General features: G+C 46.6%; 1 protein-coding gene across 4 annotated transcripts; it reads left to right on the top strand.

The window, feature by feature from the left end:
* Window positions 1-61: 61 nt before the first annotated feature.
* Window positions 62-24318, top strand: LOC144093496 (venom serine carboxypeptidase-like). Of its 4 annotated transcripts, none has more exons than XM_077626941.1 (8): window positions 62-291; window positions 845-898; window positions 9824-9898; window positions 12159-12199; window positions 14234-14436; window positions 17630-17960; window positions 21401-21918; window positions 23224-24318. In XM_077626941.1, the coding sequence occupies exons 3-8, from the start codon at window positions 9825-9827 to the stop codon at window positions 23503-23505; spliced, it is 1449 nt and encodes a 482-aa protein (XP_077483067.1). In that variant the 5' UTR covers window positions 62-291; window positions 845-898; window position 9824; the 3' UTR covers window positions 23506-24318. The 4 variants fall into 4 exon arrangements, with proteins under 4 accessions (XP_077483067.1, XP_077483064.1, XP_077483065.1 ...); XM_077626938.1 differs by having other exon boundaries at window positions 12159-12205; XM_077626939.1 differs by lacking the exon at window positions 845-898 and having other exon boundaries at window positions 12159-12205.
* The last annotated feature ends 1130 nt before the right edge of the window (window positions 24319-25448 follow it).

The following is a 25448-nucleotide window of genomic DNA, read 5'->3' as shown; positions in this document are numbered from 1 at the left end:
CCAGCGCCTTTTATTATTTCTTTTTATTGCTCGAATCCACCGAGTAAAGCTCTCGCTCAGTCAGCGCACTTGTCGCAGCCGCATTTTGGCCACCTGCTTCAACGAACGTCGGTTGGAGAGTTTCCATTCGCCAGAACTGCCTTCGGTCGTCAGTGACTATATATTAATTTATGACAGCTAACAATCGCATAGTGTGAAGAAGCATCGTGACGAGCGCTCCTTGCTTTCCCTCATCACACAACCGCGGTGCTGAGCGCAGGCGGCTTCTACAACTCTGGGCCACGTACTAGAGTGAGTTGTCGTTCTTTTCTCTAATATAGAGCTCTTCAGTAAGAAAAAACCCGCCCGCCGGCTCATTGGTCACAGCTGCAAAATTTTGTAGCGACCGGCGGGAAGAGCTATGTTGGAAAGTTTTAGCATCCTAGGTCCCTCGCTGCTCTCACGTGACTCTACGTCACCGCTTGGCTGGCCATGGCCGGGCGTGAGCGCTGCTGCTCCGGCGGAGAACCCGTGTCGTCTGCTTCCACGCAGCCTTTCTGATTTAGTGGATACTACGCTCAGGTTCAGCTGTTCTGCGACAATGACCCCTTACATCCGTCTCGCCGCCGGATATTGGAAACAAGGACGGCTGCGGACTGCTTTCCTGTTATTAATTTTTGCGCTCACTCTTGACGGAGCACAAGGACGTCGTTTAATGACATTTAGAAGTTGCCAAGGCGAATTTCGCTGTGGAGTTTAAATCACTCAAACCTTTGTGTAGGGCAGAATTCGAGTTACAGTCGAAACTTGTTATAACGAAGTGGAAGAAGTCTAGCAATTTCTTATAACCGTTTCCTCTTTCTAGCTGTCCGCCACCTTGGTTTCAACTGCCGAATGCCAACGGGATTACCTGCCACATTTATGTCGAGGGTATCATGTTAGTGTGCCCCAAATATGCATTACGGGGTACTCGTACCACGCGGCCGGTGGCACGCCAACCTAATACGTCAGCCTTGCCAGCGCGCGCCCGCTTCTTCCGCGGCCCGCATGGGGTTCAGCGCCTAGAAAACGCGTATTGGAGAACTCATGTCGTAGGGGGCAATAATAAAATAATTAATAAGATTTTGTGCCGTTTTAAGAATGTTGAAGCTTATACGAGCCGTTGTAAAAGAGAGCGCGCAGCGACAATTTTTTCGCGAGTGCCAATTTGGGTCGGCTTTGCCGCAGAGCTCACGAGCAAGCAGGCGAGAACACTCGTCCGTAAGGCAAATATGTCCCCGTGGAGAACTCGTATAGAAAATCGGAGGTGTTGATGATGGCCGCCTTGTGGTCAAATGCAACTGTTTTACGCTATCTTTTTTCAAAGCATGACCCTGTAACGGGACTTCGACGTCCATCGCGGTAGTGTCTCCTCTATTCTTCGTCCTTTTCTAAATGTTGCGCTGTCTTTTACGCCTTGATACCGTCATACACACCGAGCATACTGCCAAGCAGCCTTAACCATGCTGCCATGCTCCGAAGACGCAAACTGAACTGCCCCGGCAGCTTCACTAGCAGCCCGAACAATAGATTCACTGCCAAAATTTTTATGGCATGAGCTCCGCATTTGAAACCCTGATGGTTTATACATACTGGGCGCTGAACTGGAGTGTGCAAGCTAGCGGAGCCAGTGTTGCTGACAAAGCTTCAGGACTTCACCGTGCTTACTCAATACGCGCGCGGGAAAAAAGATAAAGAGAAAAGATTCTTCTTAAGAATTCAAGCTTCTGGGAGTTTCTCGTGATCCTTTAAAACTTGTCCTTGTCGTAGAGACAGAACTACAGAAAAATAGTACAGTACTGCGGGACAATATTACAATACTGAAGAAAAAGCTGTCGTACATGTTATATTCTACAGTATTTTGGACACGATTCTTTCTTTTTTCGCGTTTATGCGTGCGTGTGTGCGTGCGAGCGTGCGTGTGTGAGTGCATGTGCCTGTGCGTGTGTATGTGCGTGTGCGTGTGTCAGACATCAGCAAGAAAATGGCAGTGAATTTAACTCAGAAGCAAAAAAATATCCGGAGGACCATGCAATGGTGGTTTTCTTGCGGCCTATTTGTGTCATTTGCGTTTAGAACGAAATCTCTCGACGTGTATTAAAGCGAAGGCCTTCGAGGGACGCAGGAAATGGAAAGCGTGTGCGTCATAGCAGTACTGAAATAACAACTGCCGGAAATCAAGCTTTCACGGGCCGCACCGAGCACATTTTCGATTTGAAGCATGACGCGAGGCCAGCCACCCAAGTTTCTAGTTTCAGCAGTTATCAGCAGTTTTTACAAAATCAAACTGTTAAGAAAAATTACGGGGGGCACTTAAGAATTCCTACGTACTTTGAAGGCCAGAAAATAATTTTATAATTTATATTTTTCGTTTCTTTCTAAGGACACGTCCACTCATTAGCATACAGTCGTAAGGCAACCCATACTCTAGGTTCACCTTTATTCGCCACAAGGAGACGATTTTCTGGCCCATAGACTGCGTGCTCGGTTCTCAATCTGAAGGCCCTTGGTTCAATTCCCCGCACCTTCAGAGCAAAATTTTTTTTCTTTGCTAATAAACATCACTGGGCGTTTTCTGGACTTCTCCCGGAAGTCGACGCCTACGCTGAGTTTCGTTGCTAATGGACCATTTAAGGCTTTCGACTCAAAAGATGTACCGAAACGTATGTAGGACCTCAACTTCTAGCATCAATACAAGTCGACATGGAATTAGTTAATGCGCCTAGTTAAGGGAAGATGGAAGACGTGGGAATTAATGTTCTGAATCTGCACATGGACTAATAGATGGCTGTTGTATTAGAGCTAGGGTTTCGTATTAATTTCAGACCGCCGTTGATCCTGGCATTAATTTAAATCGACTGACATCAAACAGCAGACGGGCACTTTTGCATTTCGCCTCCATCAAAATGTGCCGCCGCGGCCAGGATTCAGTGCCAATCACTTCAGCCCAGCAGACAAACGGCCTGGAGATTGCTGGGGTGCAAGCGGTATTGGGGTTTTCTTCGGAACTCATCATATAGCTTCATATAATAGGGCGCGAATTCTTATTGCCATTTTGATAAAAGATATTTTCAGCCTGAAGCTCACAGCTGCATTTATCTTTTGCACCGTGAGAGGTTTATTGCTAAATGAAGTACCTTTTGCACATCAGATCACAGCTAACAGCGAGGTAGAATATATGGTCTCTATATTCCCTGTGCAATATGTACGGACCGTTCCGGTGCTCACATTCATGCATGCTCCACGCTTTAGGTACCTGCATGTGTATTTGCATTTGGACACTCGTGGTTCCACGTCCGATATACAAAGCACCTTTGTGCGTCGGAGTTACGTAACATCCCCTGCGTTGTTCTGGCTTGGTGTTCTATACATATATTGCTGAAGGTCGCGGATGAGGTGGACTTCGTGGAAGGTGAGAGAGCAGTTTTCCTGTACCAGTGTAATTACAACGTGACAATAGCATGCATGGGAGTGGCAAGCACTCATGGAAACTAGTGCCATGTTACTTGGCGTACCCTGCTTCAATGGTGCCGATACGTTAAAACGCCCTTTTAAGGAATGGTGTAATTGTGGGCAAATAGTCCATTGCATGGGTTTTTGGCTGTCAATAAATTTACCCTGCAGCGATGGCGTAGGGGTAGAGCGTCCGCCTCGCGTGCAAGAGGACCGGGGTTCATATCCTGGTGCCGCGCAGTTCTCCACCGGGTTAAAAAATAATAACCGCCTCACGATGGAATTGCATAACGAGGCCTGGGGTGCGGCCTGATCTCGGTGACAAGAACCGAGAGCGCACTCCCTCACCAGAACAGGATTTGGCCACCCTGGTGCAGTACTTGGCCAAAACCTTCGATGAACAAATCAATTCACCCTCGGCCCTCAGTCCCCAGCGGCTGCGGAGCAACTGACCACGGCGGCGGTCAGACCTAAGAATTTCTGGCTCCGGACAGGCCGCCATTGGCATCTGAACCTGGCAACGTTTAACGCTAGAACTTTATCTAGTGAGGCTAGCCTAGCAGTGCTGTTCGAGGAACTAGCGGGAATTAAATGGGATGTAATAGGGCTTAGCGAAGTTGGGAGGACAGGGGAGGCGTATGCAGCACTAAAGGACGGACGCATACTGTGCTATCGCGGATTAAAGGATAGACGAGAACTAAATGTGGAATTTTTCATTAATCAGGATATAGCTGCCAACGTAGAGGAGCTCTATAGTATTAACGAGAGGGTAGCAGCTATTGCAATTAGGCTGAATAGGACGTACAAGCTGAAAGTGGTGCAGGCCTACGCACCCACATCCAGCCATGATGACCAGACCGTTGAAAGTTTCTATGAAGACGTGGAATCGGCAATGAATTAAGTAAAATCACAGTGCACATAATGATGGGCGACTTCAATGCGAAGGTGGGCAAGAAGCAGGCTGACGACCACGCGGTAGGCGACTATGGGATAGGCTCTAGAAATAGCAGGGGAGAGTTATTAGTCGAATTCGCAGATAGAAATAATCTGCGGATCATGAATACCTTCTTCCGCAAACAACAAAACAGGAAGTGGACCTGGAAGAGCCCCAATGGCGAATCTAAAAATGAAATCGACTTCATACTACGCGCTCAACCTGGCATCGTTCAGGATGTGGCCGTCCTCGGAAAGGTGCGCTGTAGCGAACACAGAATGGTAAGGTCTCGAATTAGCTTAGACTTGAAGAGGGAATGGAAGAAGCTAGTGAAGAGGAAGACCATTAACGAGTTAGCCGTAAGAGGGCAAGCACAGGAGTTTAGGATAGCGCTGCAAAACAGATATTCGGCTTTAACTGATGAAGACGATCTTGATGTTCATTCAATGCACGATAATGTGACAGCAACCATTACGGAGTGCGCAGTAGAATTAGGTGGTAGGAGAGTTCGACAGGATACCGTAAAGCTATCTCAGGCGACGAAACACCTCATTAAGAAACGCCAAAGCATGATGGCGTCTAACCCAACCGACAGAATAGAACTGACAGAGCTATCGAAGTTAATAAATAAGCGCAAGGTAGCCGACATAAGAAAGTTTAATATGGAGAGAATCAAGCATGCTCTAAAGAATGGAGGTAGCCTAAAATCGGTGAAGAGGAAACTAGGCATAGGTAAAAACCAGATGTATGCGTTAAGAGACAAGAGGGGCAATGTCATTAGCAATATGGATAAGATAGTTAACGTAGCCGACGACTTATACACAAATCTGTACAGTAGCCAATGTAATAAGAGCGTTAGTGAGAAAGACAGCACTGCAAAGCAATGCGTCATCCCGCCAGTAACGAAAGAGGAAGTAAAGAAAGCCTTAGGAGCAATGGAAAGGGGAAAGTGGCTGGGGAGGATCAGGTAACAGCAGATCTGTTGAAGGATGGAGTGGACATCGTGCTAGAAAAACTAGCCACCCTCTATACGTAATGCCTCATGACCTCGACCGTACCAGAAGCTTGGAAGAATGCAAACATTATATTAATTCATAAGAAGGGAGACGCCAAGGACTTGAAAAATTACAGACCGATCAGCTTGCTATCTGTTGCCTACAAAGTATTTACTAAGGTAATCGCTAACAGAGTCAGGGCAACCTTACACTTTAATCAGCCAAATGAACAGGCAGGCTTTCGTAAAGGATATTCCACAATAGATCATATTCACACTATCAATCAGGTGATAGAGAAATGCGCAGAATATAACCAACCTCTATATATAGCCTTCATTGATTACGAGAAAGCATTCGACTCAGTGAAAACCTCAGCAGTCATACAGGAATTTCGAAATCAGGGGGTAGAAGAGCCTTATGTCAAAATACTGGAAGATATATATAGCAACTGCACAGTTACTATAGTCCTCCATAAAATCGGCAATAAAATTCCAATAAGGAAGGGCGTCAGGCAAGGAGACACGATCTCGCCAATGCTATTCACCGCCTGTTTACAGGAGGTATTCCGTGGCATGAATTGGGAACAGCTGGGAATAAGAGTAAATGGAGGATACCTAAATAATCTGCGATTCCCTGATGACATTTTCTTGCTGAGTCACTCAGGAGGTGAACTGCAAATCATGATCAAGGAGTTAGACAGGCAGAGCAGATCGTTGGGTCTAAAAATTAACATGCATAAAACCAAGGTAATGTTCAACAGTCTAGCAAGGGAACAGCAGTTCACAATTGGCAGCGAGAGCCTGGAAGTTGTACAGGAATACGTCTACTTAGGGCAGGTAGTGACAGCTGATCCGAATCATGAGAGGGAAATAACTAGAAGGATAAGAATGGGGTGGAGCGCATATGGCAGGTTCTCCCAGATCATGAGTGGCAGTCTACCTATTTCCCTCAAGAGAAAAGTGTACAACAGCTGTATCTTACCGCTACTCACCTAAGGGGCAGAAACGTGGAGGCTAACGGAAAGAGTTCAGCTTAAGTTAAGAACAACGCAGCGAGCCATGGAAAGAAAAATGGTAGGTGTAAAGTTAAGAGACCGGAAGCGGGCTGAGTGGGTGAGGGAACAAACGCGGGTTAATGACATCCTAGTCGATATCAAGAGAAAGAAATGGGCTTGGGCAGGGCATGTAATGCGAAGGCAAGATAACCGCTGGTCCTTAAGGGTAACGGAGTGGATTCCAAGAGAAAGTAAGCGTAGCAGGGGGGGATGAGATTAAGAAGTTTGCAGGCAAAGAGTGGATGCAGCTGGCAAAGGACAGGGTTAATAGTAGAGACATGGGAGAGGCCCTTGACCTGCAGTGGGTATAGTAAGGCTGATGATGATGATTATGATGATGATGATGATGATGATGATTATGATGATGATGATGATGATGATGATGATGATGATGAAATGGTATTTGTGAGGGGCGTAAGGATGTGATTTACAGACACCAGATATCTAGAATTACAGACCTTCAAAGGTGTCTACCTATGCACAACAGCCTTCCTTGGAAGAAGCACTATAACAGCGCACGTTTTGTCGTTGACGCTTGCTTGTATTAGCAGTTTGCGAGCTTCTTCCCAAATTACACCACACAATTAATTTATAGCTTTGTCCCTCAACTCATAAATTTACTAACTGCTGAAAAAAAAATGCGCACTCTATGACAGCTGTATCAAGATATCGCTGCTGCGACTGTATAACCCACATTAACCATGCGAAACCCTTAGTACCATGCTTTTTTGCCCTTTCAACGTTGACGCCCACAAGCCGGTTCGGATGCCTTCTAAAAGTTATCCACAGATTCATGTAATGCAAGTAGGTTCTTTTTATAATTGCCCGTTTGCGTCGATTTGTTTATCTTCAGGAACGAGCGAATACTTCTAACCTTACAAATACTAGTTGGCCCCAAAACTAGCGCTGTTTATAGCATTGGTGTTGCGTTCCTGAATGCAGGACATCTGTTATTCATGCATCAAGGCATGAAAGCGCCTCCGTTTACTGCTAGAAAAAGTAGGCTGAGAAAAAAAATGAGGAACAATTACACATTAAATTCTATTATGATGCTGCTCGAACTCTGCCACTATGTCTTCCCTGTTGTGCTATATTGTACTGTGCTCTGTGGTGTGTGCTGCAGAGTGTGTGCCGTGTGCTCTGCACTGTGTGCTGTTGCTCTGCTGTGATGTGGCTGCGCTGTGCTGGCCGGGGCAGCAGATGTTCGCATTCTTTCTGGGCTTGCTCTGCAGTGCGTCAGCGGATAATCGCCGGCTGGCAGTACCGGCGCCTACTGGGTGCAACGCACTGCAAAGCTTATCCTTGTCCCACATTGCTGATGTGGGCCGCTTATGTGTATCATCATGCTGCCTTCGCCTCGGCGTGAAGCCGAGATAGGTTCGGACCGTGTGAAATGTTTCTTTGTTTTTGTTTTTGGCTTTGGTTTACCTTGCCCTCAGCACAAAATCTCCTAACACGTTTACCAGCCATTCTTCTGTTTTTACCGTGAAAACAAACGGGAAAAGTTGGCTAAACTAGGCAGTACTGGCCCAGTTGAACAATCGGCGTAAGCCGGCGCCTACGTGGAGGCAGAGGTGGCTGCTTCGTGTTGAAGCTTCCTACGCTTTCTTTCCGGCGCGGCCCTACTAGCACGAACTTTTTCCGAGACAGCAGTTCCGGAAGTTGAAGGTTCGCCCTCTACGCATTGTCTACGGCGCCTCTCTCGGTCCTGCGAGGTCTTCGTCGATCGCCTTTCCTCGGTGTGGCTACGCAGCCGATTGGCTTCTCGCTGGGTCTTGTCGACGGTAGGCCTCGTGAGCGCGATGACCGTCCTTCGCATCACCTATAGCAGTGCGGCATGGCAGGAGCTGCGCAGTCCGCGGACGCTGGTTTTTCAATTCAGTTTTTTTTCTCCGGATGGATGCACACGGAGGGAATCTTCTCTGACCTTCCTATCACTGAGGGCACTGCTTCCGAGCTGTAGGCGCTCGAAGGAAGAGAGAACCACAGAACCGATCAGACCGGCTCCGATAGCGAGCGGCGGGCGGCATAGCTGCGCACGCTTGAGATTGAGGTCTTTCTATTTCTCTCTCCTCAACAGCGTCCATTCGTTTCCTTCCCCTTCTTCTCTTCTTACCTTTCTTTTTCTTTCTCTCTTAGCTGACCTTGTTTTTTTTTCTCTCTCTCTGCTTCCTTTTTTTCTGGATGGTTTCTTTCTGTCTTTCAATCTCTGTGTTGGCAATAGGGTCCCCCCATTTACTCCCCCTTCTTCTCTTATATCTCCCATTGCTGCCTCTCGATTGATTATCTCATCTTTCTCCCCTGGCCGCTTCGATCGGCGACCTTGGACGGGCTTCATCCACAAGACGGCTCGGGTGTTAGCATAACGGCGCTCGCCGTAAACGAAAAAGAGTACTTAGAGAAGTGTAATGGGTATAGAGTGGTATTCTAAGTAGTAGCCTTAGTGGGTGGGGGGAGGAGAAAAGACCAGGATAACATAATGATTCCCTAACATTTCAATTCCATCACTTTTTTGATGTCACCAAAAGCCGGAATTATTCTTCGGTCGGTTCCCATCATCGGCAGCAAACGGGCTCATAAGAAGTGACAGATTGAACGCCCCTAGCGGGATGCGCTCCTTCACCATACTCGTCTGTCGTTCCTATACACAACTAAATACGCTGAATACAGCCTTTGTAAAAGGTTTACAGAGCAGGGAGGTTGGTTTTAGGTACTTCAGAGTGGCTATGTTAGCATCCGTGGGACGAGAGTTCATGTTACCTTTAAGGGATCTTAGAGTAATCTTAAATGAGTATAGCATGGCATTAATGAGTCAGCGGATCCCTTGTCAAATCATTTTTAGAGCTCAGCTCTTAGGGGCCCGTTGTTGTTGTTGTTGTTGTTGTTGTTGTTGTTGTTGTTGTTGTTGTTGTTGTTGTTGTTGTTGTTGTTGTTGTTGTTGTTGTTGTTGTTGTTGTTGTTGTTGTTGTTGTTGTTGTTGTTGTTGTTGTTGTTGTTGTTGTTGTTGTTGTTGTTGTTGTTGTTGTTGTTGTTGTTGTTGTTGTTGTTGTTGTTGTTGTTGTTGTTGTTGTTGTTTGAGAAATATAAATAGCGTGTTCCTGAGTTCCGCGTCATCGTCGTCGACGTTGTCGGCGTAACCGGTTGTCCAGGTAGTGGAGCTAAACGCCACAGGGAAGGTGACAGGCGCCGCCGCTGCCCGGAGGAATGGGCAGTTGTAAAGTGGCTGCCTCGGGAGGATCCCGGGGTGTGGCCAGCAGCGCAACACGCACCTGTCAGTGGTGATAGGTGGCGTGTAAAGAATTGCGCTCGAATTTCGCATTACCGACTGTCGTAACCGGGTGTCAATTTTTTTGTGTGATTTATTGCCAGAATGAAAGCACTGCTCCTGCTTCTCCTCTTCAGCAAGAGTTTTTCATCTGGTATCTGCGCAGAAAGCAAGAGCGGGTAAGTCTACACAAATTGCGCCTTACGTAATCAGGCTGCGAAAATACGAAGCGGCTGCTAGGGCAAGCAATGTTCAGCCTGATGGTCACTTCGGCATCTATCTACAGGCCTACGGCCGTGACACTATGTCGATGGTTAGTCAATAAGGCGATCCCTTAGAGTTACGTTGCACACAGTCACGGTATACGGAGTGTCATGGCACTCGCACAATATTACCTTCCAAATAATGTTTTATATTCAAGTGTTTGAATTCGCCTCCGAATGCAATACAAGGTTTTCAGAGAGAGAGTGTCCAAATATTTTAACCCATATGATCAGCCCTCACACAAAATTTGAGACCTGTCGCCGCTGACCCAGTGAGTGTGAATTACTACTGAGGGATTGTACTTCTAACTTAACGGCCCGCGTTTCAATAGAGAGGATACAGAAGTAGAAATGTGGTCTTCTGGCAGTTGAGCGCAAATCACTGCGAATTTCTGCTCGAGAGCGTTAATTCAAATTCCCCGATTCAACAATATTTAGTACAGCTACCGAGAGCCGCATCTAACGCATGGGGTATTGTAATCCGCCATAATCATTCCACTATACTCGCGTATTGCGATTAGTGTTTTATTTTTGTCGCGACTATAGTCGGATACAATCCAAGAACGAGTGGCAAATGCCCTTCAAAGGAGCCCCTCTAGCCAATGGCGTCGACGGAGTCTCCCGCTTGACCGATTCTCACCCTCGCCTTCTTGACCCACGCTTTTGGACCTGCTAGTTGAAATCACAGGGGGTGGCAGAGAAAGGGTGTATAACTAAGACTTAATAGGATTAAGCGCGGCGTCTTGAAAATCGGTCCATGCCATTGGTTGGAGGACCTTTTTTGAGGGCATCTGTCTCTATTCTTGAGTTGCATACGACTATAGCAGCCGCATTTTTTGGGGGGGGGCGGGGGGGGGGGGGGGGAGGGGGGAGAGGGGAGCAGGGGCATGCATTTCTTCACACAAGGGGCACAGCATCTACGAAACGGCGTGCATGCTCCTGTCAACTTGTTATATTACTGTTTTATTCGTGTGTGTCTCGTTTTCACAATGCGCCCAGTGCAAAAGGTAGCAGGCTGCGCCCGCGCTCCACTTAGTGTGCGTTTCTGACAACCAAGCACTAATTTCAATATTTTTACTTGGTGCCTTATTCATTTATATTAGGAAGCTAGTTCCTTGATTCCGCCCTCTACTTTCCGTGGGAGCCACCAAAAGCAAACAAGGGGCTCCGAGGAAAACTGGACTGGTCAGTTCCCACGCAAACATGTGAGACGAACAGCATTAATAGCGATGACGGGACCTTCACTGTATCAGAAGGCTTCGTTATTCAACTTGATGGGCTGATTATGCTTGTAAAAGTGTCCAGTGTGCACAATGGCAATATCAGTTGACAGTGCCTTCTTGTGGTTCAGGTGATGCTCGAGATAAAGAATATACAATTTGATTTATCTTTTTAATTCCCCAAGTAAGGACCTTAGAGGACACTGAGGACAAATAGAACTTGCTTTGTATCGATAGGGTACCGCGTTCTAATCACAGAGACAACTCTCACTGAAAACGATGTTTAATGGAATTGTCACCCGCCGTGGTGGCTCAGTAATTAGGGTGCTCGGCTACTGATCCGGAGTTCCCGGGTTCGAACCCGACCGCGGCGGCTGCGTTTTTATGGAGGAAAAACGCTAAGGCGCCCGTGTTCTGTGCGATGTCAGTGCACGTTAAAGATCCCCAGGTGGTCGAAATTATTCCGGAGCTCTCCACTACGGCACCTCTAATTCTTCCTTTCTTCTTTCACTCCCTCCTTTATCCCTTCCCTTGCGGCGCGGTTCAGGTGTCCGCCGATATATGAGACAGATACTGCGCCATTTCCTTTCCCCAAAAACCAATTATTATTATTAATGGAATTGTCCTCAGCGGCGCATGCACTAGAAACGGCGGAAGCACCAAATATAGGCTACATTTGCAAAAAATGTTGTTTGGATCGTACTGTTCTGTATTACATATATTGCGTTCTGAGCGTAAACGCTCAGTGATCCAGCCAGCATACTGACCGCAGTGGCCATAAATAAAGCTGATGGTATGCGGCCGCTAGTGTTATCAACACTACGCACAAAAAGGGAAAACCTGTTCTCAACGAAGCCAGCATTCGCACAGCACACAGTGGAATGAAGCGCTTAAAAAAAACTACTTCAGCAGTCATTTATCTCTGAAACTCTATTTTCAATTTTGCTTTTTCGCAGGAACTCTGGCACATCTGGGAATGGGGACAAGAACGACGCAGGTAAAGGTAACAGCCCTATCCAACCTTCCCTCGATAGCGGTGGCAGCACTTATTCGTTAAGTTTTTGCAGAAGCCCTCTGTTAGTCCCGGAACTAAGGCAGAGGGTCTACTCCTAGCAAACTCGGACCTGCTACCATCATGTGTCAGAAAGAACTAACATTAAGCCTTGCCTTCATGGCTATGTGCAGCTTTTATACACAGGCTCTGAATATAGTTAACCCGCATCGTTAAAACAGTATGATGCGATAACAGCAGCATGAACTTTTGCTTTAACGAACATTTCACAACGAAGAGCTTTCACAGGAAGCTCTGGCTTATCTGCCAGGCCGACAACCAGGCAGACCTCTCCTGTTCCCTTAAAGTCCCCCTCTCATTACTTCTAGAGAGTTAAGAGGCGCAGTGAAGCGAAATTTAAAGCTCACTCTTTATATCGCTCCTGCCAAGCCAAGTTCATTATTTTTTTCTCGTATTTATAAGATTGTGGTGCCTCTCCTTACTAAATCAGCATTAATCAGAACAATCACTGTCTTCTTTGCATGTGTTATTATTGGCGCGTATTCTAAAGAGCGCCTCAAACAGCAGCATTATACGCCGGACTAGTATTCCGTCGAATGCTAAATTTACGCACTATGCACTATCTTTGAGTGGGCTGCACTTAAGCAAGCAGTTATTGTAATGGATGGAGACGCTGGCCGCGCTAGTGCACCAAGTGATGAGCGTCTATTCGGGGTGCCCTTTATATAGTTGTAATGATGACGTCAACGTCACGCGTTCGCGTGAGGAATGAGGAAACATACACCAGTCGCTGCCTCGTCGCTACACTTATTAATAAGGACTCTTACATAAATTTCTATACTTCTTTATGTTCCCTTAATATAAAGTTATTCTTTTTTCCCGTGAGCTACTTACCTGCCCTTTCGCATCAGTGATCACTGATCAATATTTTGCCTTTGCGACCAGAATAAATTATATGGTTTTTTTAGTCGTAACTTGAAGATATCGAAAAAATCAAAGTATCATATAGCTACTAGTATTGTTGTTGTATTCAGGATTGGATACGAAAAGCAAGAAAAGAATATGGACAAGCTCGCTATTTCCGACCTGTATGTTTCCTGCGCCCTAGCATTTCACTTGTTGATTCGAGGATACAAAACTGTCCTGGCCGCCCTAAACAGGTAAGGTCAGTAAACTGAACTGGTTACTGGCGCACATCACACATTTATGGCAGCCCGACCAGAAGAGAATTTACACGTCAGAATGAGAGTCTAACAGAATGCAAGAACGAAGCGACAAATGACCCTCAAAGCAGGCCCTCCAGCCATCCAACGGCGTCTACCGTATTTCACGACGCCCCGTTTGTCTAATTAAGCCGCGGTTAATACCATTTCAAATTTCACCCGCTGTGATGTCACGCTAACAGGTACACCTCCAGTCAAAATTATATAGCCCAAGTGGTTTGCTTATAAGGCCTGCAGCCTGCCCCGTTATGTATCCTCAGCGACTGTAATCTCCCGAAAGAGGAATGGCTTCGCCTCCTTAACATTCCGAAGCTTTGGAGGGCTAGATGCTCCAGGGAGCCTAGCTGAACAGCTTAGAAGCAAACCCTTGGGGCTATATACTTTTGACGAGGGGTATGAAAGGGGACTAACCACGACATCATGAGAATGGGATGACACCTTTGGCTAGAGGGCAACCTTTCACGCACAATAGGCGCTTAATTCTTTATTTGTATCGGACTGCACAAGCCGTATTTCGTTCGAATAGAGCATAAGAAAAGTAGCAGGGATACTTAATTACAGTATGTGTAGGAGGCGTTGCGATAGCATTATAAACTGCTTATGCCTATACCAGAAGTGCCTTCACTTCCAGTCTGGTGACAGCACTTCCCTCCATCCAATGGGAATGCTCCGGTCTAGTGACGTCACCTTCCTCCAGCCAATCAGCTTTTTTTTTTTTTACCGATGAGGCTGCTAAGGCTGTCGCATTAAAATGAGCGCTGGAGTTGGCGTCACCACACCTTTCTGACCAACCCAGGCAATTCAACAACATCACAAGCTGACGTGGGTGAGCCCCTGTTCTTGACACCGCTGATTGAAGCCGGAAAGTATGACGAAGCCTTGGAGGAAAGCAGGGTCGGCAGCCTCGGTGACGTCCCTGACGTGCTCGGCTACTCGGGATTCATCACTGTCAACGAGCAGCTGGGAAGCAACCTGTTCTTCTGGTTCTTCCCTGCCATGGTAAAAAACTTCGCTGAAATTTGATTTCCCGTGCTTCCTCAAATGCAACATTTTATGCCACGGGCCGCAGTGCTGCAGAACTTCTAGTGCGGTGTAGCACCCATACAGATGAAAAGAATTGATTTTGTAGCGGAATCGTATTTTTTTTTTCTTTCAGGATGGCGCATCGTACGCAAACATAGTTTTCAACATACTTTGTTAAGTGACATACGTATGTCTAACATTCTCGGACAAAAATTTTGAAAATAGGAAAATTGTAAGATACTGTTATGGAAATATTGGAGGTGGTGGTCTATTCTTCTGACAGGTAGTAAAATCATTCTTCTAAAATGTTTCCATCGATCGCATAGAAGAGTTACGATTGCCATAGAAAACCAATGGGGAGAGCTTCTGACGACAGCAAAAACGTTAATCGAAAAACAAATTCAAGACTGCCGTCGGGTGATCTGCGGACATATTGACTGTTATAGTGAAATCTTGCATTATGAGAAAAAATTGCGTTCATGCGTGGTTTCGCGCTCAAAAATACTTTTGTCTAGAACTTTTGGGTATGAGGAAAGCCAAAAATGGTTGAAACCAAGGCAAACGTGGAAAAATATTTGTTCGTTTTTCTTATTTTTGTTAGGGATAGAAAGCAATTGAAAAAAAATCATTTCAGAAGGCAATGTGATACAGAAGAAAACAGATCATAACGCTGTCGGATGCCGAACTCATGACATACGCATACGATCAGCGGTTCTATACAATTTATCAGCTTGGCCAGCGGCTGTCCCCTTTCCTACTAAAGTCGGTAAGTAGTAGATTAATGTTTAGCTACACTCAACAGGTTGGTGCTCCCCAGCACCAAGCAAGCCTTGACTGTGTAGAGCTCTTGAGAGGCTAAGAGGTCTCGCAAAAAAACAAGATTGTTCAGTCTGTAGTTCAATAAATTACCAAACTAAAAATGTTCAAGCCACCATCGTTCTATCAGAGCATACTTGCATAACATGGCGCAAGTTCACACTGCATGCAGTAAGCCGCGACATTGAGGCGTGGTTTCACACTGCTAGAGCATGGCTGCTCCTGGTGTGAATCCGCGGTACGGTGTGTTGTACACTAGACCACTTGGTAAAAATGCGCTATGAAAAGCCGAATCATCGACAGCAAAGAAAGTACGCGAAAAGCATAAGCGCTAGTTTTTTTTTATTTCTTAAGGTCTGCGGCCTTCACGCAGAATCACAATAAAGCCATATATGCACTTTATTTCTAATTTGCACAGCAAACAAAATGCTCTGCGGTTTTCTGGCCTTCGTGTGGCCTACATATTTTTTAATCTCTTTTCTTGAGGTGAAGAGTTGTTGCGCACATCCGCTTGATTTGTTCACCTTCGGCAGATATAGCCGGTTTTCTTGCTCCATTTAGGAAGGAGAGGGCTGCTGTCTGGCAATTGTTATTTGGCAGTGAGGGAAACAATGCTCAAGTGAGCATTTCTGCAGCACCGAAAGACTGCCACGCTCTACCAAAGACAAAGACAGCTTAGCCACCCAGGCAAGGGGGCGCTATCGGCGTCAGCAGCCAGCGCCATTTGTAGCTGGTCTACACCTGACAGCATGCACTTGCGTGATGATATCATTATGGCTGCAAAAGCTGTTCAAGCTCTTACTTGCGTCATGCTTTTAACCTTAGGCTCATAGATTCATACAGATACCTACGAGCCTGGTGACCCACATGGTGCACGGACGTAATAACCGGCTGCTGCGATTCTTGGAAAACAGTACTGCAATCCTTTAGAAGGGCTTGGTATCCAAATGCATGGCAACGCTGAAATTCTAGCAACGACAAGCCAACAAGGTCACGAAGCATGGCGACGTTTAACATGTGTGTGGTATCACGCACCGGCTGTTGTTCGGGCTTTCCATGCAGCGTACGTGAAACGTCACCGTTAAATTGACATTTTTTTCTTGCTGCGTTTTATTGTTTCTCGCATTTCAACCTGCTTATTCTTGTATGTTATCTATTGTACTACATTTTGCCGCCTTTGTATTGTATTTCTGCTACGGTGGCCCACTCATTTCTAGCTTCGGTGATTACGGGCATGAGAAATGAATAAATAAGTCTACGCTAAATAGCGATTTTTACGAACCTCCTCTCACTATTCTTCTTTAGCGGTAGTTCAGTAGTTATGGCGCTCGGCTGCTGACCCGAAATACGCGGGTTCGATCCCTGCTGCGGCGGTGGAATTTCGATGGAGGCGAAATTTGAGAGGCTCGTGTACTGTGCGATATCAGTGCACGTTAAAGAACCCCCAGGTGGTCGAAGTCTTCGAAGCCCTTCACTACGGCGTCCCTCATAGCCTCAGTCGCTTTGGGCCGTTAAACTCCCATCAACTTAACACAAACTAAACTATTCTTCTGTAGGTAACGAATTCTGTTTAGTATAAAGTCACATTTCTGCCCGTTTAACAACCTCTTGTATTCTCTCTAGTTCCCGTCTACCTTCTGCAGGTATCATGGGGAAATTTGTTCTCTTGGTCGTTGATCCCCCGCACTGCGTCTACTCTTCGACTTCGAAAAACCGGCGCCGACACAATGGACTAGCGTGTCCCAGTATTACTATAGAAAGGAGCCAAACCGAATTTTCTGGGTTTCATCGTACAAAAAAAATCCAGCATAGTATCTGCATCACGCCCCTCACGACAACTCTCAATGCCAGGCCAAACCAGATAACTTAACAGCGGATGGCCACATTCCCGAAAGAGTCCACTCCCATATTTATATCGTCATTGGGGCGCAGGTCACAACGCATTGCACGCCTACTGGCCAGAAGGTTCACTCGAAAGTTTTCGTTTACAACTTATCACGGTGATAGCGACGCCAATCATTTCCGAAGAAGCACCCAAAATATCAGCCTTCCTCAAAACCCCACCCCCGAACCACCGAGAATTTAAGTCAAAAGTAGTGCACTGTAATCAGCCTCGAAACAACTCCATGTAGGCAGTTGCTCTGTTAAAAGGCTTTATTTGCCCCCAAAGAAAAATATTTTTACCAACTGGAACAGAGTACAACACATCGTACCACGGATTCACACAAGATTCATCGACAGTTTGCTAGTGTACGCTTCATAGTACACAGCGCCAGCTTTCGCAACTTTTACGAACTGACGTAACCTGCAAAAAATGTGCTCCACAACTGTCAGGCTGGTTGCTCTTTCGCAGGAAAACCCCGAAGGGGCGCCGGTAATGATGTGGCTCCAGGGAGGACCTGGTACGTCCTCACTTCTGGGCCTGTTCGTGGAGCACGGGCCTTACTACGTGGACGAGAACTACGCGGCGCAGCTGCGCGAGATCACATGGGCGCGCAATATATCTGTTCTCTACGTGGACAACCCAGTGGGCGCTGGCTTCAGCTTCACGCAGAGTGACGACGGCTACGCCAGCAACGTGTCCGACGTGAGCAAGGACATGCTGGAGTTTCTGCAGCAGTTCTTTACCCTCTTCGACAGTTACTCCTCGAACGATTTCTACTTGGCCGGAGAATCTTACGCTGGTGAGAACTAATTCCGAAAGAGCCGTTCTTTATAGATTCAAGAAAAGAGGCAACGTTTCTCCTCAGACGAAAGCGATTCAGAGGATGGGAATTCCAGGCTGGTACAAAGCGAAAACGAAGTAAAGAAAAAAATGTTCGCAGCGTTAAATTGGGGCAGAGAGTTTTAAAGTTGCTTCGATCGCTGAGAAAGGTAACAGATGCATCGGGTATATCGTAAAACGTTGAGGAGTTAAAGCCTGCCGCATTCCACGTACCTTTGAACGGGCGTGCGCCGCCCTCTCTGTCCTGGGCTATAAATGAAAACTACAAAAAGTACATTGATTTTGGCGCAACCGATGACATCACCGTCATAGTAAACCGCGCCGGTGCAAGCACGGCCTGTCGAAAGAACCTGAAAGGCTGATTCTGAAGTAGCTGAGCTAAGATCGAAGACCACACTAAGAAAATAAATGGCGCCGATTGTTCTCGTCAGCTATTAAATGCCTGTCTACATTAGCGACTTTTAGCCAACCTCTCTGCCTTTGAGAGAGGTTTTTTGACATAAGCCTTCTCTCTCTCTTTAGCAGAGCGAAGACGTACTAGGGTAGACATATACATGCAAACTGCACTCTGGCTTCGCCCCTTCAGGCATAGACTTTCTTACTATTAACTAGAGGGAAGGCTGGCGGCGCTGCATCTGAACCACCAAGGGCGCAAAGCATCTTGGGGCGATGAGCTACTTGGTGCGGAACAGTAGTTTTTTGAGGAACACAGAGTGGCGTTACTGAGATGCCCCATTCCGTATCCACAGCGCGCTCTGCGCGCAGACGACTTCGCCGTAAATGTAGTGTGCAAAAACGATAGTATCGAAAACGCAACAGCACACGACGCCAATAAGTTTTTGTTTCCTGAAATGCTGTGAAAAAACTTTTAAAATGTTAAAGCGACAACATTTTTTTCAAAAACATATTTTTTTTAAGTGCGCCTGTTAATTAACGCACGAAATATTAGCTTTTGTGGTCTGCAATGCTTGGCCAATAGGAGAGCAAGCCATCGCTTATTTTGAGCAAACTTTGCATTTACATGGTTTTCTGCTCGTTTATTACAATTTATAGACAGAATATTGAATGATAGGAAATTCTTGATTATCGAACGACGTTTGTTTTTCATTATTTTTGGGGCAAAAGTTGTAGCTCTGCAGTCGGTAGCTCTCCGCCCCATGATGCTTAGAGCGCCCATGGTGGTACAGGTGGTCGTGAGGAAGCTCCATGCAAACTCCCATTGGCGGGGCGCCAGCTTTCCCTACAGTTAATAGTAAGAAACTCTATGCCCTCAGGAATATGGGCGCCGTCAGGCGGGGCAACTACGCTTGCGCAGCCGGAGTTAGTAAACCGGCATACGTTAACGCTAGTCGCTGCAATGCTAAATGTCTCAATTGACTTTGGACATCAGTGACTGCAATTTTTTACTTTATCAAATCTAACAGCTCCCGCCCTAAATGAACCACAGTACTGAACTCCCTGCCTTTATTCGAAATTTTGTGGCCTGTCTCGAATGGAACCCAGCATATAGCTGAAAGAGCACACCTTTAAAAAAACAGCCCTCTTTTGACAATGTTCAACTAGATATGCGCGAGTAAAACGGATATACGGGTTTCTTTTCAGGGCAGCCTTGGGCACTTCCAAGCATCGTTGCATTACATGAAGTAAATAGCAGCCATTGCCGTAATTAGTTCAAAAATGAAGGGCTTTTTTTAATATACGGGCTTTTTGGCAAGGCGTATGGCACAAAAAACCGCCTGCAACTCCCGTTCTCTACACCGCATCTTAAATTAAGCTAAGCGGCGTTCATGTTACATGATGAGTCTACAGCAGGACAGAGCTTCACGTCTCTCTAAAAAAGAGCAAGTTTATAGAGGAATTGTGAATGTGTTTTTGCTGTTCACGCTTGCTTTTCGCTCTCCGCGGCTACAGCAGTGACCAGAAGAAAAAGAAAGTCGACGTGAAAGAATTTCGTGCTCTGGCTATCTGCGACAAGTCCGTCGCTGATATGAGCTCGCGCTTTGCTGCGCCTCGATGCAAAGTGACCGACAAGGGAGCCTCGCCGAGAAGCAACATATAGCTGGTGTCATGAGAGCCGGCACAGTACCTTCGGGCCGGCGCTGCGGCGAATTTCGTAGACTACCACGTGAGCCCCGGTTGACGACGCTTGAATGAGCAGTCATCCGTGCGCATCAAACAACTTCCTTAGCAGGCTCCTTTACTCGTCTTCGCTAAGTCAACGTTGGCCAACATGCTCTCGCACTTTCGAGCCTTCCTCATGGGTATCACCCCAGCTCACTGTATACGCAGGTGGCCACGCGCAGGAATGTTCGTCAAGTACTGACGTCACAAACAGTTTTCTGACAAGGCAAAGAGCGCATCGGCGCGCAATAAGTGCTCTGTGTCCGTCCCATCCTGCCACCTGGATATGTACGCTGTTCATTTTCGTGGCAAAGCTGTTATAGGGAGCCCAGTCCGAAAAAGAATTCAGCGTGTCCTGTGGAAAAGCCACAGCTACAACGTAGTATGAGCGCTACATGTTGTTGTTGGCCTTACAAAAGATGGCACGTACCTACACGGGGGGATTGGCCAAGAATCGGGAGGCATAGATTGCTATGCACCGGTACATGATGATGACGATGTACTCAGGCTTAATGGCACATTCAGAGGGCGGGGGATTGGCCTGGGTGCATTGAGGATACATACGCGCCCGAGGTCGCTTCGTCTTTGCGGCTCAGAGCGGAGGTCGCACGGGACGTGCAGCTCTTCGCAATAGCAGACGCGGTACAGTGGCATCAGCCGCAGAAATTCGGCGTGCTCACGAGGATTAGAAGAAGTATCGGCGGCGGCAGAGTCCATGCACGGGAGTATCGCCAGCATGTGGGGGAAGCATGAGGCCTAGCTCCTCGTTTGGCCGTGCCCGGACCGCCAAAGGAGCCGCTCGACTGCTAAGCGGGGCTAACGAATGAGCATCGTGCTCGCATAATCAAGCAGGGATAACGGCACCGCAGGGACAGGTTCTCGCTCATTTGTTCGCGTTAAACAGTTAATTTGTACCCTTTTCTTAACTGTGCGTGAGTTGATTGATTGCTCAATTGATTGATTGATTGATTGATTGATTGATTGATTGATTGATTGATTGATTGATTGATTGATTGATTGATTGATTGATTGATTGATTGATTGATTGATTGATTGATTGATTGATTGATTGATTGATTGACTGGTCAGGTGCAGTTACAATGTCATATAAACACATCTGGCAAACCGCAAAGCAGTAAATCTGTTTCCTTTGGTGCACGAACGGTATTTTATTCATGCATAGCTCGCTGAGAAATGTTTGCACGGAGCAGAAACGCTTGCATGACATTGACGCTCTGCTTAACTCGCGAGGAAGCTATACGTTCTGACTTTCCGCAGGCAAATATATTCCTGCCATTGGAGCCGCCTTGCACGATTCCAGAGGCAAGCTGCGAGTGCCAATCAATCTCAAGGGTATCGCCATTGGTAATGGCATGATCGACCCGATATCCTTGCTCCGTTATGGGCCCTACTTGTACCAAATTGGGCTCATGGACCGACAGCAAGCAACTCGCATGCAGGAATACTGCGACCAGGCAGCGCAAATGATCCGCCAGGACAGCTACGTGGAGGCCATCTTGCTCATGTTAGAAGCGCTTTACGGCACCCTTATGAAAAAGCCTACGTACTTTGGAAACGTCACAGGCTATGAGTATGCATACAATTACTTGCTCACCAAAGAACCGGAGAGGCAGTCGCTTTACGAGACCTTCGTCCAGATTCCTGCGATACGCCAAGCCATCCACGTGGGAGGAGCTGAGTTCAGCAACACGAGACCGGCTGTGGGGCTCCATTTTGCGAACGACATCATGAAGTCTGTCAGAGATCAGTTCGCACTGCTTTTGGACAATTACAAGGTAGGTCTTTCCCACGCTGTTAGTTGTAGTGACTGCGGAGAAACTCACCAAAGCGGTACTGGGATCTGCAATGACAATTAACGGTGTCGAAATCTCTAGGCCTACAGGTCACCATCTGACAACTGACCACCTTGAATTTTCAACAAAAATGTTAGCTAAAACTACAGCCGGAAAGAATGATAATCGGTTGACTGTTAGGGTAATATAATGGATACCAAATTAAGGGGTAAGATAAGGACAGATTTTCTAAGAGAGGGTGGCCGCTACCGGCATCGGGCAGGACAGATTTGAAATCTATGGAATAGACTTTTTTTTGCAGTGAATTTTATGTAGGTTAATCTCGTACATAAGTGTCACTCTTCAGTGCCGAATGACAGGGTAGTCGCGAAGTAGCTGGATTTCTTTACGAATGGTGCAAAACATTTAAATAATAAAATAAATCGCACCTTTTCAGTGACTCTATGGGCAGTACATGGCGATAACGCTAGAATACAGTTTCATATGGCTCAGAAACATGCCAGTTTACGCCCAGTTTTGCATGCGCGAGTACAATCGTAGCGTTTCTTTAATAGTTCCCACGTTAGCGTACGCTGCTAGCTTCTGCATTGAGGCTCGTGAAGCATCTTCAGTGCTCCAAACTTCTTCAGAGTGAGGCTATTTTTTGTCATCAACAATCTAAACACTTTAAGTGCCAAGAGAGAGAGAGAGAGAGGAACGGAAAGGCAAGGAGGTTAACTAGGCGACGCCTGGTATACTACCCCTAGATCTAGCAAGGGTAACGGAGGGAGACATAGAAAAGGGAAAGATAAAAGGAAGATCACTTTTCCACGTGTCCGTTGGTAATTGCTTGTAGAGTACACAGGGCACACACTGATAATTCACAACCTTGCACTCAGTCTTGCGCGCTTCAAGAACTTGAAAGGTGCCTTCACAGCTGTCCTCTGCGATTTCCTCTCCTGTCTGTGAGAACTGCGGGTGCGACGAATCAATAGTGCACCTACTTTGTGACTTCCCTCGGTTTCAGCGTGAACGTGTCCTCTTGGCTGCAACACACCGCCGCTTGGCTTACTGAAGCCAATATTTTGGGCCCTTGGTGTAAACCTTTAAATGCCAAGGTCGCTACTACAGCTATGGCCTAGCAACGAACCTGGTAGCCCATGAACTATTGAACAGGACGATACGTAGCGAGGCACACAACCTCTCGCGCACAGTTATTAGAGCATAAGCAATATAAAGCATACATAAGCGTTGAACTATCAGAAGCTTCTTTTAATCCGGACCTCTTATTCTGCACTGTTTTCAAAGGCACTCTACTACACCGGTCAACTGGACATCGCCTTCCCGTACCCAATGGCCGAGGCCTTAATGGCTTCTCTGCAATGGTCAGGGGCGCAAGAGTTCGCCAACGCCACGCAACGAATTTGGCGTTCGCCCGACGGAGACGAGGTGCAGGGCTACACTAAACATGCCAAAAACTTCACGATGATTCTCGCTCGAAACGGGGGTCATATGCTGCCCCTAGACCAGCCAGAAGCGGCGTACGAAATGATCACCAGATTCATCAACGACATCCCGTTTGTGGCTTAGAAGGCGTGCTCTTTGGCAGTCATAAAGAGGACTGGTTTGCTCTCCATCAGAAAAAATAGCCTCCTTGCTGAGCAAGGCATAGGCTGTGAAGCGTTTTGTGCGTTTTATGGGAAGTGATTGTGGTCCATCTTGACAGATGTTTGCGGCGATACACTTGCCTTATTGCCCTAGAAGCAAAGTGATAGGTTCTAGAACTGTTTATTGTACAAGAATTAAAAGTGCAATTGCGAAATAAACCTGATGTTTTTTTATTGCCAAAAGGAAGCATTTTCGCGGACAGCCAAGTCATCTCATTCAATAATGTTTCATGCACAGGGCGCGGTCGCAGTGTCCGCTAGCATACCTGAATGTGGCGAAAAATGCAGCGCTAAAAATAAATTCAGTCATTTTCACCGCGTAACATCCCTGCACATTGTAGTTGCTCAGAAATTCTGCTGGCCTAATATTGTTCAGTTAGCAAAATAACGGCAGGTGGTACAATGTACTTCACATCAAAGCCTGTTTTCGTTTCACGGAGCGAATTCGTGAAGCAAAATGAAAAGCCATATCACCTGTTTCCAATAAAGTAAATGAGCGCCACACCTCTTTTCCCTTACTTTTGCGGTTCATTCTTTTGGCACCGCATACTTAGTCTGTTTCTTTTGTTTTGCTTTGGTTTGTTTTGTTTTGTGTGTGTACAGAGCCTTGTACCTCAGTCGCAAGTTAAGTGCCGAGTACTGCACTGTGTGAGCTGGAAGTGTTTTATTATAAATGATTGTCATGCATTTATTCTTTGACTGCTTGGGTACATTCAATAAAAGCTAAATATGTATTTCTGCCGGGCGAGTGTTGTAGTTCACAGATGATCAAACCATGAGCGAAATCTACTGGCGTCATTCTGCTGCGGTCAATTCCGGATTAGCATCTCCGCACTAAAATAGGTGCTTGCTTTGGGGAGAAGGAGGTCGGGGAATCAATGCTCGGGCAATAGCTTCCAGGTTTCAATGCCAGCCAAATCAACCGATTTCGACAAATCAAGCTCTCTCCTACTAAACCTTTTTTTTTTAAGCTCTCCCACTCACTAGCGATCGTGCAGCTCCGAACGGACTCTCCGAGGAGATAAGTACCCCAGCACTGGTGACACATATCACGAAACGAAGGAAAACGTACTTGATTTCTTTTATTTCGTAAGGCGGAGAGCTTTGCAAGGAGCATGCGCCAGCAATTCGAACATCTCGCGCTGTGACGTAAGCGTTGTGACGTAATTCGTCGCGATGCAACTCATTAATAGCGCTGCATCGCCACCAGTAAACAAGCGGAATCGGCCAATTGCGCCCCACTGTGCTGGACGTGACGTGGCTGGCATAGAAATAGCAGAAGGCATGGTCAAAAAAGACATTCCATTTTCACAAGTGAGCACGTGTCGAGCCGATATGACCGTAAAAATCAATCCACGGAGGAACTCCACGACCTGAAAACGAGAAGAGATTTCGTTGGTCACGTCATGCTCGTGAGCCCGCTGTCTTCTCATAGATCGGCTCCGACCTGGCTCAAAAAAAAATCACTGGGGGGTTCTAAACTCTAAAATGTTACGCAATTATTGCGGATGAATGCGTTAGGGCAATCTCTACCCATACCAAATGCTACGCGAAGCTAGTGACGGAAGTAACATGACCATACAGTTGCTCAAACAAGCTTTGTACATTGGTCAGTGCGAAGTTCGTGCTTTTCCTCGTGTTTACAGGCGTTGGCCTGCACATGAACCCGTCGAGGTACTTCGAAAACAGGAACTTCGCTTACAGCCAGGTGCACTAATTAGGGGCCTCTACGTGAGTGAGTTTCACTTAACCTACAAGTATCAGTTGGAGCGAGAGGGGAGCCCCATATGTGACATGGCTGGCAAGCGTCCGCAAGAAGCGAGGACAAAGAGGTGTAGGTTCAGTGTAGGTTCTAAGAGCAAAAAA

This window comes from Amblyomma americanum, chromosome 6 (assembly GCF_052857255.1).
Source record: "Amblyomma americanum isolate KBUSLIRL-KWMA chromosome 6, ASM5285725v1, whole genome shotgun sequence".
NCBI lineage: Eukaryota > Metazoa > Arthropoda > Arachnida > Ixodida > Ixodidae > Amblyomma > Amblyomma americanum.
Note: the sequence above shows the minus strand (reverse complement) of the source record. Positions and strands in the feature narration are given on the sequence as shown.

Excerpts from the sequence above, each read along its gene's own strand:
- LOC144093496 (XM_077626939.1), top strand. The coding sequence starts at position 9,825 with ATGAAAGCACTGCTCCTGCTTCTCCTCTTCAGCAAGAGTTTTTCATCT. Across the intron at positions 9,899-12,158 it reads TGCGCAGAAAGCAAGAGCGG|GAACTCTGGCACATCTGGGA; the intron begins GTAAGTCTACAC and ends GCTTTTTCGCAG. Across the intron at positions 12,206-14,233 it reads CAAGAACGACGCAGGTAAAG|GCAATTCAACAACATCACAA; the intron begins GTAACAGCCCTA and ends TGACCAACCCAG.